This window comes from Rattus norvegicus, chromosome 10, assembly GCF_021556685.1.
Source record: "Rattus norvegicus strain SHRSP/BbbUtx chromosome 10, alternate assembly SHRSP_T2T, whole genome shotgun sequence".
NCBI lineage: Eukaryota > Metazoa > Chordata > Mammalia > Rodentia > Muridae > Rattus > Rattus norvegicus.
In genome coordinates this window covers 9,565,489-9,582,381 of record NC_141543.1, presented here as the reverse complement: position 1 = coordinate 9,582,381, position 16,893 = coordinate 9,565,489, and the positions used below count along the sequence as shown (strand labels likewise).

The following is a 16,893-nucleotide window of genomic DNA, read 5'->3' as shown; positions in this document are numbered from 1 at the left end:
TAATGGTTTTGGTAGAAAAATAATAAGAATGCCAAGTCTGACAGAGGAAGCCTGGATTTCAGAATCAGCAACCAGGATTATTTCCTGGTTAGAGGGCTTCCTTCACTCAGCAAACCTTCTGTCTCCCCCTAGAAGAGATTAATACAGATCTTTTGCTTCTTTGGAAATTAACAGCTAACAAAAAATAAGTAATATACTTAATACCATGATACATACATTAAAATAATTTGCAGTAAGGTTCGAGGAAACCTGCCTTAAAAAAAAATCCCAGTAAGCATTCTCAATAAAGTTAATTACAAGTTGAAAGAAAATCTCATTACATTAGCCTGAGAATTACAGTTAATGAAACTGAGTGCAATCACAATCTGAATATTTCATTAAATGGAGATTTGAAGTCATTAATTCAGGTATTCAGCCTGGAGTCGAGTTTACATTGAGACTGATAGCAATGCCTGGATTTTATACACTTAAATCTAGGTCCCTGGACCTGCAGAATACTGCCCTGCCCAGCCTCAGATCTGTCCACAGTGCTGAATCTCTCTGGTCTGTAGTTACCCAATTCAAGTCAACCAGCCAGAAAAGTCTCCCTTAGGGAATCTTGGAGCTGGGGCTAAGTTTGCTTGGCATTATCTTGCCTTCGGTGTGTGTCTGACTTCAGAGAGGCCAGGGGATTTGCCTAGGAGGAGATCCAGGGTCCATGCAATATGGTAGGCTTATGATCTTACCAATAAAGGAAATTAAAATGCAATTACTAAATGTTATCTTTATCACAGGCATTTAAATATCAAACATTTAGGTAAGAGTTGGCTCTCACAATGAAAGCCAAGCCTAAGCTGACACATGCCTTCAGTCCTAGGATTCTATATGAGGACTGTAGGTTCAGTGCCAGCCTGGGCTACAAAACAAAACTTCATCTCAACACCCACCGCCCCATCAAACAAAAAGAAAACAAAACAAATCCCAGAGCCCAAACCAAATGAAATTAGAGTGTCATGAAAAACTTACGTTCCCAGGATTTACCGTCTTTCCCCTTCGTCTGTCATCTGTGTGTTATCTATCCATTTATCTCCTTCAATTAATTGAAAATGAGAGTTTAGGTTTGCAATTTGCCTATTGGCTCATCAAATCTGTATTTACTAAATCCTGGCCATTATGACTTGGGGCTAGGTATATAGAAATTGCTATTGTGTTTCTACATATTATCTGCCTGCCTGCCTGCCTGCCTGCCTGCCTGCCTATCTATCTATCTATCTATCTATCTATCTATCTATCTATCTATCTACCTATCTGCCTATTATCATCTATCTGGATATATTTAATAAAAACATTCATAAAACACTTATTAATCAAAGTACAGGAAAATGTATGGATCTTCTTAAAGTAATATGGCCATCAAATTTGTTGGGCCAATCAATATTCCTTTTTAAAAACAAGCATTGAGCATTTATGGTACAAGGGATGTTCACGAATACATGTTGCTGGGCAGTTCCCTGGTGGCTGCATTGTGGAAGGCCGTGGAACATTTCAGAGGGCAGCCTAGCTACAGGAGGTGAGCACTGAGGTTTTAGTTGCAGCTCCACTTCCTGTCTGTTTCAAGCTTTGTCTTCCATCAGGATGTGGGTCAGCTGACCACTGCTGCCCCATGGTGCTGCCTGGGGCTCTGGTTTCCCCTTCGTGACAGACAGCAGCCTTCAAACCTTGCAGCCTAAAGACATCTCCTTCAGTTGCTTCCAGCCAAATGCATTGTCACAGCAACATGGTACACAACAGAAGCTGTTGTCCCTCCAAACACCTGCTGTGTGCAAAGCCTCTGTGGAGAGCTGCCTTGCAGGGTCCTGCTCTGGGGATCCCCATGTAATTTCCCACAGTTCAGGTCACCATCTAAACTCATGTCTCTTTCCTGTTCCTTTTCTGTCTTTCCTACCAAGATGTTAGACACCAGGGTGCTTTGTCTGACTCATTCCCTATTCTGTCCTCAGTGCCTGGTGCATAGTAGGTGCTTTGTAAAAAAAAAAAAAAAAAAAAACGTTGGGCAATGAATGTTGTCAGATTAAACACTAGGCAGATTTCGTCAAGCACACTAGTGGTTTTCTTTGTAAATCTACCGCAGTTTGAGGTCCTGCAGATTAAGTCTTAGCATTGTATCTCAGTTTAGCAAGTGTTAAGTTATGTGCCAAGAAAAGTTGTTGTGTACCTTGAAAAGCTCGTGAGGCTGTATTCTGACATTGCTGGCAATTAGGAAATGTCAGGCAAAGGCAGCGTTCCCAAGTTCAACCTACTGATTCAATCCCAGTTGATTTTTTCCAATAGTATCTCCCTCGATTTCGTTTACTCCAGTTTCCCTGCCCCATGGTGTTCCACCCATGCCAGCCTCAATCCTATTAGTGTCAGAGCAGACTAAAGAGGGGACTGGGTGTGTTTAATATCCATGAATGACTATGTTGTGTTGATATGAATAGTAAAAATCTTTGGCTCTGCAAAGGCAAAGTAACCTTAGTCATCTCCCACCTAGTCTCACAATATTGACTTGTGTGTTACAAAGAGACCTTATGCCACAGACATGTCATTTCACACTTGTTATAGTTTACTCCGTGTGGTAGCACATACCCTTAATACCAGCACTTGGGAGGCAGAGGCTGGTGTACCTCTGAGTTTGAGGCCAGCCTGGTCTACAGAGTGAGCTCCAGGACAGCCAAGTGTCTTAGTTAGACTTAAGGTTACTGTTCTCTTATAAAAGAAAACATTTAATTGGGGCTGGCTTACAGTTTCAGAGGTTCAGTCCATTACCCTCATGACATTGCTGTGGATCCAGGGTTCTCAACTCTCCTCATGCTGCCACACTTTAACACAGTTCCTCCTGTTGTGCTGACCCCCAACCATAACATTACTTTAGTTGGTACTCTGTAACTGTAACTTTGCTACTGTTGCAAATTGTAATGTAAATATTGATATGCAGGGTATCTGACCGTGGTCCCTAAAGGGTCATGAACCACAGGTTGAGGACCACCGCTGCAGAGAGAGAGGGAGAGTTGTAATTAACATAGACCAATCACACGTATTTTTCCCATAATGGCATTTCCATGCATATCTGTCCTACTGTGATCATATATATTCACCCCTTATCCTCTTCCTTCTCGTACTTCTGCTGGCTTGCCCCTCTCTTCCTGCTAGTGTCCTTTAATTTCCATGGTTTTTTTGTTTGTTTGCTTGTTTTTGGCAAACATATTAGCTTAATCAGGGTCACCCATAAAAGCGTGGGTCAGGGGTTGTTTACAGGAACGTGGGCAACTCTCCAGTGTCTGCACCACTGAGGAAGACATCTCTCCCTCAAGTAGGGGCCTTCCCTGGGTTTTGACCTTTGACCTCTGTGTGCCCTGTTGCAGCAGCTTCTTTTATCAAGCAGCAGCTGTATGTGAGCCCTGGTGTAAGGTGTACTGAGGTGGGAAGTGACCAACATTGATAATGCATACTAAACAGTCACGGTACACCAGGCGTTTGATGTGGTACCTCCTGTACTCTCTTCAACACTATGCAAAACAGGTGGGTTTATCCGTATTCTAAAGATGATGTCTGAAGGATCTTTGTGTTTTATATATAAGCAGGCATAGGCTCTATATTTGATGCCTAGAGAGGGCAGGACTCAGATATGGTCTGACCCCCAAGCCTGGAATCTTTCTTACATCCTAAGTAAAATGGAATTCTATTTTGAGTACTGCCACTGATAAGAGGTCACAGCTGCCTGCAATGGAATGCTGAAAGTGGGTTTCAAGAATGTAATAAAACGGAGAGGGTAGGAGTGCTGTGATTGCTTAGTCATGCCTGCATGGAGACCTGAGAAGGTGGCAGTGCTGTGATTGCTTAGTCATGCCTGCAGTGAGAGCTGAGAGGGTGGGAGGTGCCCTGATTGCTTAGTCATGCCTGCAGGGAGAGCAAGATAGATTGGTACTTATGAAACTCCTATCTCTGCTGTGAATAGGATAGAAGACCCTCAAAGGAAAAGTGATCTTGTAAATCAAGTGAGATACATATGATATAGCACAGGGGAATATAAACCAAATTGATAGATGGAGAAGGTCTCAAGTGTGAAGTGTACAGCATATGGTGTTTGCATATATAGTAGGAAATTAACATATCTTTGCTTAATGAATAAGTGAACCTCCAATGGAATAGTTGAAAGAATGTGACAACTTCTGATTCGAGATTCTCAGAGCTCTGCCCTCTTTGTCAAGTCCGAGTGCCTGGACTATACATAAACACCAAAGTCAACTGAAGTTCTTTTAGTTTCCTTGCTGGAACGCTAATCTAGAACTGCATTTTCACAGCATATCTTTGATTTATTTTCAAGTCACAGTAGGTGTAACAAAGGAAAATGTGATCTATTTGTATTTTTGCAAAGCTGCTGTAGAAAATGGGGGTGGCTATTGTTTAGTGTCCTTATTGTAAGCTTATTGCTGTGTGTGCGCTGTATGTGGGAGGGGTGCACATGCCACACGCACATCGAAGGTATAGGTTGGCTTCCTGGAGTCCTTCCACTCCTCATACAGTGTTCTAGTTTGACTATGTAGCTGTGACAAATGCCATGACCAATGCAGTTTAGGAGAGGAAAGCATTTATCTCGTTAACACTTCAAGGCTGCAGTCCATTAGAGGGAAATCAGGAAAGAAATTTAAGCAGGAACTGAGCCAAAAAACCACAGAAGAATGTTGCTTGCTGGATTACTCACAGGATCAGGCTTGGCTAACTTTCTTATACAGCTGAGGACTTACCTCCTACCTAGGCAATGCTGCTGCCCACAGTGGGCTGGGCCCTCTTGCAGCAGTTAATAATCAAGACAGTCCCCTACAGACATGCTCAGATGACAATCTGACTTAAGCAGTTCTTTACTTGAGGCTTTCTTCTCAGATGACTCTAGTCTGTGTCAAGATGACAAAGCTAACTAGGACACATGAGTTCCGGGAATTGAACAAAGGCCACCAGGCTTGTGCAGCAAATGCCTTTACCCATTGAGCTGTCTTGCCTCAGTCTTCTTAATATAGAGAATAACTCCTGGACTACAAATTTATTCAGATCTTTTTATCATGTTATCCAAGAGGCACTGTGCTAAACTCTTTGGCCTTTAGAACCTTTATTTCAGGGGAAGGAAGAAAACTGTCCAAATAGGTAATAGATAAAAATAAACAAGGAATGCTTTTTAAGATAAATATGGGATAAATAGCTGAGGTAAGATGGTGAGAAGCAGCAAGGTTGCCATGAGGAAGTGACAGGGCCAGAAAGAGTAGTGAGTAAGGAGGAATGGGAGTCATGAGAGGGCTGGGTGGAGATGTACTCATAGTCAGAGGCCCGTAAGGCATAAGCACAGTTCACATACTTGTGAAAATAAAGGAGACCAGTAGGGCTGAAGTATGGTGAGGGACAGGAAAGGTTATATCAATAAATGTGAAGAAATGTCATTCAAAACTGAGAACAGAGTAAAGTACCAGCCATAGGCTGTAGGTGGAACATTTAAAAAGAGAGATGTGTGTGTGTTTGTGTGTGTGTGTGTGTGTGTGTGTGTGTGTGTGTACATAGTCATGCACGCACATGCCATAGCATGTATGTGGAAGTCAGAGGACAACTTTCAGAAATCAATTTGAGGCAGGGTCTCACTTTTTTCTGCTGCTCTGCTACACAAAGCCTGGGGTGTGTGCTCCTGGGCATTTTGTAGTCTCTGCCACTTCTCTCACGTTGGGAGTGGTGTCTGCCAGCATTACAGAGGCACAACACCACAGAGGCTTTTTGTGTGGGCTCTGTAGATGGAACCCAGGTCATCAGGCTTGTGCAGCTGGCTTCTTTCCCCAGCATCTCCTAGCCCCTATATGTGAACCTTTGAGTCACTGCTAAGTCTTTCACATTGGTAGATATCTACCAAGACTTTAGTGTGCCTCAGTGCTTGATCTGGCCATCCAGTGGCTGTGACATTAAATATTAGTCCTTTGAAAAATTCTTTAAGTTCAGAGTTCTTTGGGCCAATAGATGAGAAGATGAGAGACTAAAAAGCTGTAGCAAAGCCATTTGTAAGTTTATTTATTTCACTCTTCCAAGCCTGTGTGTGTGTGTGTGTGTGTGTGTGTGTGTGTGTGTGTGTGTGTGTGTGTATAAAACATCTGGTGTAGCAATTATTGATATCTAGGGAGAAATAATATTCTGAGAGAACTTTCAAATATGCTTACCTGGCCCTACTTAATCACTTCTTATGGCGATAAACTTATTATCCTGTTTCCAGCCTGATTTCATTGACAAGGAGTTATATCCATTCCAGTATTTCCAGCCAAACTTTTTAAAACAGCTGCCAAAGGAAGCCAAAGCCAATGTCATTAGTAATTTCCTTCCCTCTGTTGCCCAGTAACCACCACCTTCTAAACTCAGCATCGCTAGTCCGTGTCACAGTGTTGAGTTACAAGCAACAGAAATCAGTTCTATCAAATATAAGGGGAAACCCCCACCTTTTGGAAGAATGTGGGTTGTTCATAGAACTAAGAATTATCTGAGTGTCCCAGCTTGGGAAGGCAGGCAAACAGGCACTACTCCTTCCTCTCATCCGTCTTCCCCTTCCCTACTTTCAAGATGGTCTTATTACTTAGCATAGACTGACTCTGAACTCACTGTCTTCCTGTTTCAGCGTCTGGAGTGCCAACAGTACATGATGCAGACATGCACTGTTTTGTGATTTGAATATAAAATGGCCCCTATAGGTTTGTGTGTTTGAACACTTGGCCCTGAACTGGAGGTGTTGGGGGGGTGGGGGAGATCGTAGAACCTTTAGGAGATGAAGCTTCTGTTTAAGTGAGTGAACTTCCTGTTTACTCATTGCTTCCTGACTGTGATCACAATATGAGCAGCTCCTTCTCCTGCTGCCACCATGGACTGTATCCCTTCAAACAATAAGTCAAGATAAGCCTCCCTTAAGCTACTTCTTGTCACAGTGATGGAAAATTATTTCTGTACGTGACCATGCTCAGCATCAGGTTGTCTAACTATATTTTTTCAGAGATTCCTTGACAACATGAATCAATCTAGTCATTTTTCTCTCTTTGTGCCCATTTAAGTTTAAGGGTCCACACTGAGTCACATATTCAACCCTGGGCCTGGAGGGAGGTAGATGTTTTATTTGTTGTTTTCATCAATGCTATGGGTTGAATTCCACAGACGGAAAGAGATCTACAGAAAGAAACCACTTCAATGATTATAAGTAGAGTATAGGTTCCCGGGTACTTCAAAGGGGACGCCAGCAAAGCCCATTTTCCTTTAAATATCCTATTGTCTGGTGTTATTAGACTTTGACATCTATCTAGTCATTTCCATACCATTAAATTTCACCAATGTGACAATGCTGTCTGCATGGCCCTTTGGCCTCAACCCTTGGCGTGCTTTTTTACAGTGGGGGCGTTTTCCCTGCGGTTTTATTAGGCACAGACATGAAACTAGAGCATATCTCCATTAAAAATTGGTTTGCATGATCATGAAGATTGATATCCAAGTAATCATGGAAGTATCATGCATTCCCAAGTGTTACTGGTCATACAATGTACCACTAAAGGAGTGTGAAAAGTCACATGAGCACATGGAGAAGCGTGTTTGTAGAAAAATGGAGAGAACATGCTTGCTTGGCCAGAGGGAACAGTCACAGGATGTAAGAATCCATATAGAAGGACGTATGAAAAGCTTCAAAGACCTCCGGAAGAATTCAGAAGTGAGACTGGGAGCTCTTGCCCTGAGCCTGATAACTGTTTTCTAACAGGTGTCTTGTGAGTTGCTGGGGTGATGGTTAGGAGAGACCTTTATGATAAACTGAAGAAGTGCTCCAGCAATCTTAAGCACAGCTGCCACTACCTTACCCATGAAGCCTTTGTTCCAACCCTTCACCAGAGCCTTTTGAGGGTTGCTAGGAAACCAGGGATGCTTGAGCAGTTGTGATCTGATTACAATAATCTTCTAGGTTTCCATGGTTGGAGGAGGAGCCAGGCTGGGCTGGTGCCACATTCTCTTACCTTACTGTGGAGTACAGTGAGCTATAAGTGTCTTTCAGTTGTGTGAATTCAACTCTGTGATCTCAGTTCAGGGATGAGGAGAAGGGAGTTGGTGGTGCTGGGGGGAGGGCAAGAGTACGAGCTTGTAACATAAATAATTCAAGTGTTCCCGTCCCCCTTCTACACAATGAGCATATGCTGGAAGTGAGACGGGAGACATGCGTCTGCTTCTGCCTCAGACACATTCACTTCCCACGAGCTGCTCCACAGTGTAAAGATTCTAGCATTTAAAGATTCTAGCATTTTTCATATAACTTGGCCCCTAAATACAAGCTAGTTATATCATCTGGTACTCAACCAAAGAAACAGCCATCCTGAGGAAGTTAAGCGGCACATGACTGGAGCTGCCCCTTCTGGCCTCAGCTCTCCGCCTAAGATGTAAGCCCTTTCTTGGTAGTCATGGGTGGCACCATATGGTTTTGCCCATTTTCAGACTTAGGACCTCACTAGGGATCAGAACGGCTTACATATTTATTCTGTTTCTGCCGCTGTCTCTTGAGAGCACAGATAATGTTCCCAGGTACCCTCATCTAGTTAGCAAATCCTCTGTGAAGAATCCTTTGTCTTTGACCTGGGTTCATATTTGGTGGGATTTTATAAGTTGAGTTTCAGATGGTGTGTTGAGCTTGGGATTTCCCAGGGTGGCTCTCCTTGGCCTCCAGGCAGGCTCCTTTAGTCAGGGGTCTGTCTACACCTTTGGAGTCTGTCTTTAAAAATGAATGTAGTACTCTATCTGAACACACCCATGTGTACATGCAGGGAAATAGTCAAGAATCTAGAGCAAGTGTCGTATGTCCTCCATTCTGCATCCCCTACCTCTCTTCTCCAGAGGCATCCACAGGGTCAAGCTGATGGTCTAGTCTCTCAGATATATTCTACGAATTTGTTAATATTTATAAACACTTCCACACCCTGCTTCACCTCTAGAGTGGACACCTCACTGTCCTTGGACTTCTGCAACAATGTCCTACAGTCTAGGTGGCTTAAACATCAGAATATTTTTGCCTAATGGTTCCGGAGACTGGAAGGTCAAAACAAGGTATTGGCAGGTGAGTTTCTGGTGAGGCTTCTAGAAGGCAACAGAGAGAAAGAGGGTTTTTTTTCTCTTCTTTTCAGTCTCTCTCTGTCACTTAGCTATCATCCTCTGCTCACAATCCCTAAATACAGTCATGTTATGTACCAGGTCTTCAGTATATGTGTATGGAAGCAGAGCCCAGAACTTTAGTCTGTAGTGGTAGATGATGGGGTTCTTCGGCCAGTAGGTTTGGCTTTTATTCCCTTTCCTGAAGCCTGAATAGACAATTCTGGATGACTGGTACTAGGTAGGACTATAAAGGGGAGGGCTACAGCATCCAAATGCAACTACAGACATCCTTGGGGACGCATGAGGACCTCATCAAGTAGGCCATGCTGGCTTGTAGATGAGCTGATGCCTTGCTCAATATGGAGAGTATGAGCTCATGAGCCGTTGGCTCTCAGGATGAGAGGGACACACAGGTTAGGAGGTGGGGCCCCAGGCAGGAAAGGGAAGGTGACAGCTCTTCTTATTCCACTCTGTATATTTTGCCAAGTCAGTTTCTCATCCTTAGAAGCCCAGGACCCCAGAGAGCCTGAGGCCACAGCAGGGCTGTAGATGTCCCCCAGAATGCAGCTCTGGCATGCCCTGCTTTCCACTCTGCAGTCCCCTTCCCATCCAGAGACCTTAGACATGGCCCAGTTGAGCTTGTTCTCAACCCATCTTTATACCCAGTTTACATTACTCCTCCTGTGTCCCATTCATCTCAGATCTCTTTACCCTTGCTTACATTGCTAAGTTCCTTTCCTGCCTTTTGGTTTTCTTTACTGAATCGCCTTGGATTTTGTGCCTTTGAACTTCCACAGGAATGTTTGCTTTCCCATCTAACTGGAATGAAGACTCTGAGGGTTCTAAACACTTCTAAGTGCCCCACCCCCTGTCATGTCTCACATGTACCATGCTCTCTGCACACTGAGTGAATGCTGTACAGGATAACGTATTCTCTTGCCATCTTTGGAGAGAAGAATGCAAAAGGAAAGAGAGGGGCCTTGGGTGTTTTCTTCTGAAGACCCTTTGTTGCTCCTCTCCTTTCCTCCCTGTTTGTTGTTAATGGAATGTGTACTATGTCTGTACTGGTCACACTGGTCACACTGTGTGCTAGTCTTCATGGGGGGCTATTGTCTTAGAATCTGAAAGCTGCATATGCTTAAGTTTCTTATACCCCAAATGACAGTGTGTCTGCATACATCTTATGCATATCTTCATATGCGTTTGAAATCCTCTGTAGGTTATTTATAATACTCATTGACACAATTTTTAAGTAACTGTTTCATAGTCTTAGTGAGGGAATAATGACAAAAAGAATTCTTTACAACTTCAGTGTAGATACAGTCCATGCCACTCTCCAGTATTTGCAATCTGATTGATGAGATCTATACATTCCGGTTGACCAGTGATGCCTGTTTTTTATAGCTCTTATTTACGTACAAAAGGAAGTTGTCACTGGTCTAAGGTTGTTTGTGGATTTGAAATCCTAAATGTATCTACTTTGTGTTTTTTTCAGTCTGTGAACTTGTCTCTAGCATCTGTCTGCATGTCCCTGTCATTATGATAGTCAGTGGAACGCTCCAGCGATGATAGATACCTAGCGCCTGCCTAACATAGAGACAGGGGATTTTGTAAGTGTTTCTTAATAGAAGCTGCCTTAGCAGAGCCCTGGAGTCCAGGCTGGGACTGGAGCCCACACCATGAAGACATATATTCAGCAGGCTTACCCTGCTCCCATTTGACTTTGACGCAAGTGGCCATGGACAATAATTTGAGAAACGTTGCATTTCATGTCCTGTCTGGCTAACTAATTCTTACTGTAGGGAAAGTAGTAGATAATTTTAACCCTTTAAGAGTTAACCATTCTTCACATCATATTTTGTGACTCTGAGGATTGAACTCAATGATTTCTGCATGCTAGACAAGTGCTCTTCCCCTGAACTCTGTCTCCAGGACAAAGCCAATGTCGCATTGTAATGGTTTGATTTGTGAATATCTCTGCTGAGAAGAAAAGGAAGGCTTGGTTGGATAAACTGAACCTAGACAGGAGCTTCTGCGTGCGATGCTTCTGTTTACTCATGTCAAGGTTTTGAGAAAGAGGTCAATACAAGGGGCTCAGGGACTGGAGTCTTTGGGGTTGACCCTTTGCTAATGGAGTGACCTGGGGGAAGTCATAGAGTCCTTCCCTCTTCCCATAGGAAATGGTATTGCTACCCAATGGCTTAGATCTCTGTGCAAATGAGAGAGAATGATGCATATCAAACCCTTGGCAGGGTAGCCAAGACAAACACACCAAAAGGACAAACAAAACCAAACCTCATCTTCCTCAGTGCCATTGGTATAACATTGTGTCTGCATCCTACCCTTGTCTGGGGCACTTAAATGAGGCAGGTTGTTGGGATGGATTTTATCAAAGAAGCACCTCACCAAGACAAGTGTAAGGGCACTGTGCAAATTCTTTTTTGTTTGTTTGTAAGGACAAGTAGCTTGGAACAATCTGTTACTTGGGCTGGAGCCATCTGAGATCCTCAGCACTGTGACAGCCTGGTGGGAACTTGAGATCCCAACAGCTTGAATTAGTCACAGAGACAGGAGGGGAAGAGCAGGGGCACTTTGGAGGACAGCCCCCAGTGCTTGCAGGTGTATCTGGGTAACACTTCTCAGGGTTGGAGGGAAGTTCCCAGGTTCTTGAGTTCTTTTTGTGGTAGACAAGAGTAGACCATTCAGAAGCTGGGGAGAATGGCTGATAGTAGGGGCTAGTTTGGGGGATCAGTGTTCAGCAGTAGTGTTCAGCGGTAGAGAAACCCTCTGGGAAGTGCATGCTCAGACACATCATCTCTGTCTAATGCTGACCCTGCTCATTTCTCTTATTGTTTTGAGACAGAGCCTCATATGACACAGGCTATCCCTGAATTTACTGTGTAGTAGCTATGGATGCCCTTGAATCTGTGATCCTCCTACCTCCACCTCCTAGATGCTGGGACGATAGGCTTGTGCCAATAATGCCTAGTTTTATACAGTGCTGGGAACTGAACTCAGGGGTTCTTGAGTTCTAGGCAAGCACTCTACCAATTGACCTATGCCCTCAGTCCACCACTCAGTGTTTCTTTCATCAAAGCGTACATGCCAGGGAAGGAGCTTTGCTTCCCCAAAGCCCCATGGATGTCCCCATGCCATGCTTCAGGAGAGTAGCATTATTGATCAGTTTCCCCTCTGTATTGCCTACCTGAAAGACTACAGGGGGAATTGATAACACTGAGACCCTCATCTCCCACTGCCTATTTGGTGTCTTTCAGGTATCTCAGACATATGTACTATGTTGGGAACTTGAAGATCCTGGGGACAGAAACCTAATGCAAGCAGAAAGAGGAATTTTCTGGGCCACATCTGACCTGTAGATGCTGCTAGACATCCAGTGTTTCCAGAACTTTGACTTTGTCTCTTCATCTGTAAACTTTGCAATCCCCCTTGACTTAACTTTCTAGATAGGTTTTTTTCCCTCTGAAATGACCAGATAGCTACTAGTAGGTATAGCCAGGGATTGTGATAATTGCTCCAGATCCAGAGATCCAAGGAGGGAAAGAGGATATTTCTCTACAACTGTGTTGAAAACTACAGAGAGGTTTCTGACTGGCCTGTGGGAAGGAATATGACCTGGGAAACAGTGCTTTGGTTGGCTAGTTACGGGCTGAGGGGTGGGGCTTGAATCAAGTCTGCCCAAACAGGAAGAGGAAGAGGATCTCTGTGCAACAGAAGTGTGTGTGTGTGTGTGTGTGTGTGTGTGTGTTTAAAGGTTAGATCTTTAGAAGCGATTCTAATTACATAACACCAAAAAATCACACACCTCTGTACTAATTTGTATTTTTCCTGTATCCAATGTGTGATTGTTTATTTATATTTTGTTTGCTGCTTCAAATCCTTTGTGAAATGAGGTGGAATAAATAAATGATAAGATGTGTAAACTGACTGGAGAAATAAATCCGTGCATCTTTCCATACAAAAGGAAGGAGGGGTTGACTGAAGCCGCCAAGAGCTGAGCATGTGTCGAATGGGACATTTCCTTCAAAGACTCAGATTGTAAAGCCTTGGTCCTTAACACAAAGTTCAAGCTGGGGTGTTTGGGAGCTCACCATAAGGGCTCTGAGCCAGCTGATGGAGCAGTCCACGGGTGGATTTGTGATTTGTTGGCAGTGTTGGAAGGTGGGAGAAATGAAGAGGAGTCTAGTTGTTAGAGGAAGCAGACTCCTGGACAGCTTCTGTGGAAGGCTGCATCTTGTCTCTAGGCCCTCCTTCACACTCTTCCCTCTTTCTGTTCCTGGGCTGCCAGGAGATGAGTAGCCTCCTCTACCATATGCTGCCTCCCCCATTACCGTGCTCTCCTGAGTTTGCTTCAGGCTCAAGCAATGAAAGCATGAGGACAAACCGACACCCCTGGAACTGTGGGCCAAGGCAAAGCTCCCATTTCCACTGCGTTTCTCAGTCCTTTCACCATGGCAACAGAGTGTATTTGACTGATGCAGAATCTATGAAAGGCTAACAGTTTGTCTCTTGCTGGGCTCTGTGCAGCCAGGACCTCTGTTATGGCCATGGCTGTTGTAAGCTCACACCTACTTGAGCGTGGTGGCACATACCTGTAATATCAGCTCTTGGGAGGCTGAGGCAGGGGGATTATGAATCCAAGGCTGCCTAAGTTATATAATGACTCACTATCTCAAAACCCAAAACCAAATGAAACTAAAAATGCCCCTCCCAAACCCAGTCAAACCAAAAGGCACATTCCTCTACATGTAGATGTCAGGGGCTTACATAATGCCTATCTCACATACAGTTTAATACCAACATTTATGAAGAAGACAATGTCTTGGAGTTCATATCTTTCTCTACCATCCTGCCTTGCACTTAGATGTTCAATAAGTGGTTTTGACTAAATGAACTGGCCCACTCTACACTTCTTTATTTGTGCTGTTTTCTCTGTCTTCTAAACGGCTATATCCTTCATGAGCACATGGATACATGTATCCACATATACATGTATACATACACGTGTGGAGGTATGCAAGCATCTTCAGGCTCTGTTCTTTTTCTTCAGGCTCTGTTAAAGGCATGGAACTTGCCAAATAGACCAAGAGAGCCCTAGAGAGCTGCCTGTTTCTGTCTACACAGGTGCTGAGAACACAAACACAGTCAAAATTAGGTTTTGAAATATGGGTTCTTGGATCAAGCTGGGCTCCCTGTGCTCACAAGATAAACACTTTGTTGACTGAGCCATCTCTCAGGTCTCCAGTTTCTATTCAGGAATATTAAAAAAAATAATTATGTGGGCTTGCTCTCAGATGTCCAGCAAGCGCTCACCAGCCAGCTTTGACATCTCTGTTTTTTTTCCAGAAATGTTGCTGAGCCGAAAGCAATGCTTGCTTATTTATTAATTTTATTTATTTATTTAAATCTATAGTTCTGTAAAGAGAACCCAGAGTCTTGTGCCTACCAAGGCAGCCCTCTACCACTGATCATGCCCCAGGCTGTGGGGAAAAAATCAGCAACAGCATTGTATGCTGAGCTTCCAGGAGGGACCAGGGAGTAGCATGCGGCCATTGGGATGTTAGTAACAGACATGGGTTTGAAAAGTTCTTGGATGGTAGATCTCTGTGAACTGAATCATCTGGGCTTCCTTAGTGCCCAAGTCTTCAGTCAGAAAGCCGCAAGGGACCTATGTGTTTCACACACCATCTTGCCTCCTTGTTGTGCTTGGAAGACTTTTTTGGTGTTCTCATGCTGGCAGCACCACCTCAATTTAGTTCTCCTAGAAGCACACAGATCCTAAGGCAAGGAAAATTCCCCTATTTGGGAGATGTTCTCAGGAAGTGTTGTTAGGGTTGCAGCAAGATAGGGATGTAGTAATGGTGAGTTATCAGTGGGCTATAGCCATTGAGAGCCAGAGAGCAGTGGGAGAAGGACAGAATCTGCCTTCAGTGACAAGAAGGCAAGTATATTCCTAGAGGAGTAGAGGCCCACATAAAGGGGACATGGTTTGGGATAGAGACTTTCTCCAAAGGGTATGTGGCCATGTTGTGGGGCAGTAGCTACTCTATACACAGAAGAAGTACATCTGAGGCCCATTTATAGGGAATCCTTGTATTAGGAAACCAAACCCTTTTTCGGGGAAGTGGACATTCTCAGTGTGCAAAACACAAACACATTCAAAAGCAGTTATTGGCAACATCATAAGTTGGGTCACTTCAGATAAAGTGTAGGGGACAGGTGCTGCCTTTACAGGAGCACCAGAAAGAAAAAAATGTCACCTCCATCCCTGATGTGGGTGAACAGCAAGGGAGATATCACGTGCCTATTAACGGGGACATTGAGACAGAGTCTCTCAAAATCCTGGACTATTTTTAATCAAAAGGAGAACTCAGTGTAAAACATTTGATGTCTTGAAGATAACTCATTGTCAGTAGGCCAATTTAAGTCTCATTAATCACAGGAAGGGAAGAACTCCTGCCCCTTGAAGCTGGTAGTGACCAGCTGTGAGCGGGGCAGGGCGTGTTTCCCATAAATGGAACTCAGGTGTTCTAACTATGCAGAGATGGGGGCGACTGGGCAGGACTTTTCCTGACTCACACTTGACAATCTTTGGCTTTGCAGCTGTCCCTAGATCTAGTTGAGTGGAGGATTGTCACGGACCTCTCTGAGTTAGTTTTGAGGAAACATGAACTTTGAAGCAAGATGGTCTAGTGTCTATTTATTGATTTCCCATCTCTATTTATTGGTTTCCGATTTATTTTTTTCCCAGACAGTAGACTAAGCACTTTGAATGTAAACTTGTACTCTTTATAACACTTCCAAGAGTTGGAGGACTTTGTCTCTTTTAAAGATGTGAAACTTGAAGTTTTCAGATGTTCATACTTGAGAGAGCTGGGATTGGAGCTCTGGTCAAATCAGTTCCAAACCAACCAAGCTCTTTAACTATTGCATGGCAGTGTTTTCAGTGGAGTCTAATCATATCAGTAAGGAGACAATTTACTGATGAGGGAAGCAAGGGCAAATAGAATATACAAGAAAAACCAATACTAAGGGGTTGGGGATTTAGCTCAGTGGTAGAGCGATTGCTTAGGAAGCGCAAGGCCCTGGGTTCGGTCCCCAGCTCCGAAAAAAAAGAACCAAAAAAAAAAAAAAAAAAAGAAAAGAAAACCAATACTAACTATTCATCCTACATGCTCAAAGAAAGTTATTGGTGATACTATTTTGGTATATTGCTGCCTGCATGTGCTTGGACTGTTCTTTTTTTTTTTTTTTTTTTTTTTTCTTTTTTTCGGAGCTGGGGACCGAACCCAGGGCCTTGCGCTTACTAGGCAAGCGCTCTTCCTGGTATATTGCTGTCTTCATGTGCTTGGGCTGTTCTAACTATAAACCACACAAGCCCAGTGGACAGCAGTGGACACTGAGATGCTCAGGCTCTATTGCCAGGCGGGGCCTGCTTTCCCATAGATGGTACCTTGTTGAGTTAAACATGGTGGTGCATGTCTGTGATCCTAGCACTTAGGGGGCAGAAGCAGGACAGGTTTTCAGGCCAGCATGGGTTATACCTCAAGACTGTAGGCAAAACAGTGGTGCCTTCTCACCACTCTGGCATTGTGGAAGAGGCCAGCAGGCTCCCTCAGTCCTGCCTGCTAAGGCCATGAATGATCTTTGTGAGGTCCTGTTCTCATTGTCTAGGGACTTCCCAAAGTCACCATCTCCTCATGCTGTCACTTTGGAGGCCACAAT

At 43.8% G+C, this 16,893-nt stretch overlaps 1 protein-coding gene across 5 annotated transcripts in view; it reads left to right on the top strand.

The window, feature by feature from the left end:
- Window positions 1-16,893, top strand: part of Shisa9 (shisa family member 9) — a 292,606-nt gene that overhangs the window by 21,465 nt on the left and 254,248 nt on the right. For 2 of the 5 annotated variants that reach the window (NM_001430315.1, XM_087569197.1), the window contains one exon: window positions 12,426-13,095. The exons of the other annotated variants lie outside the window; for them this stretch is intronic. In NM_001430315.1, coding sequence (NP_001417244.1) covers window positions 12,426-12,460 — 35 coding nt within the window. In that variant the 3' untranslated portion in view covers window positions 12,461-13,095. Of the gene's footprint in view, window positions 1-12,425; window positions 13,096-16,893 lie in introns of those variants that run through there. 5 annotated transcript variants of the gene reach the window in all.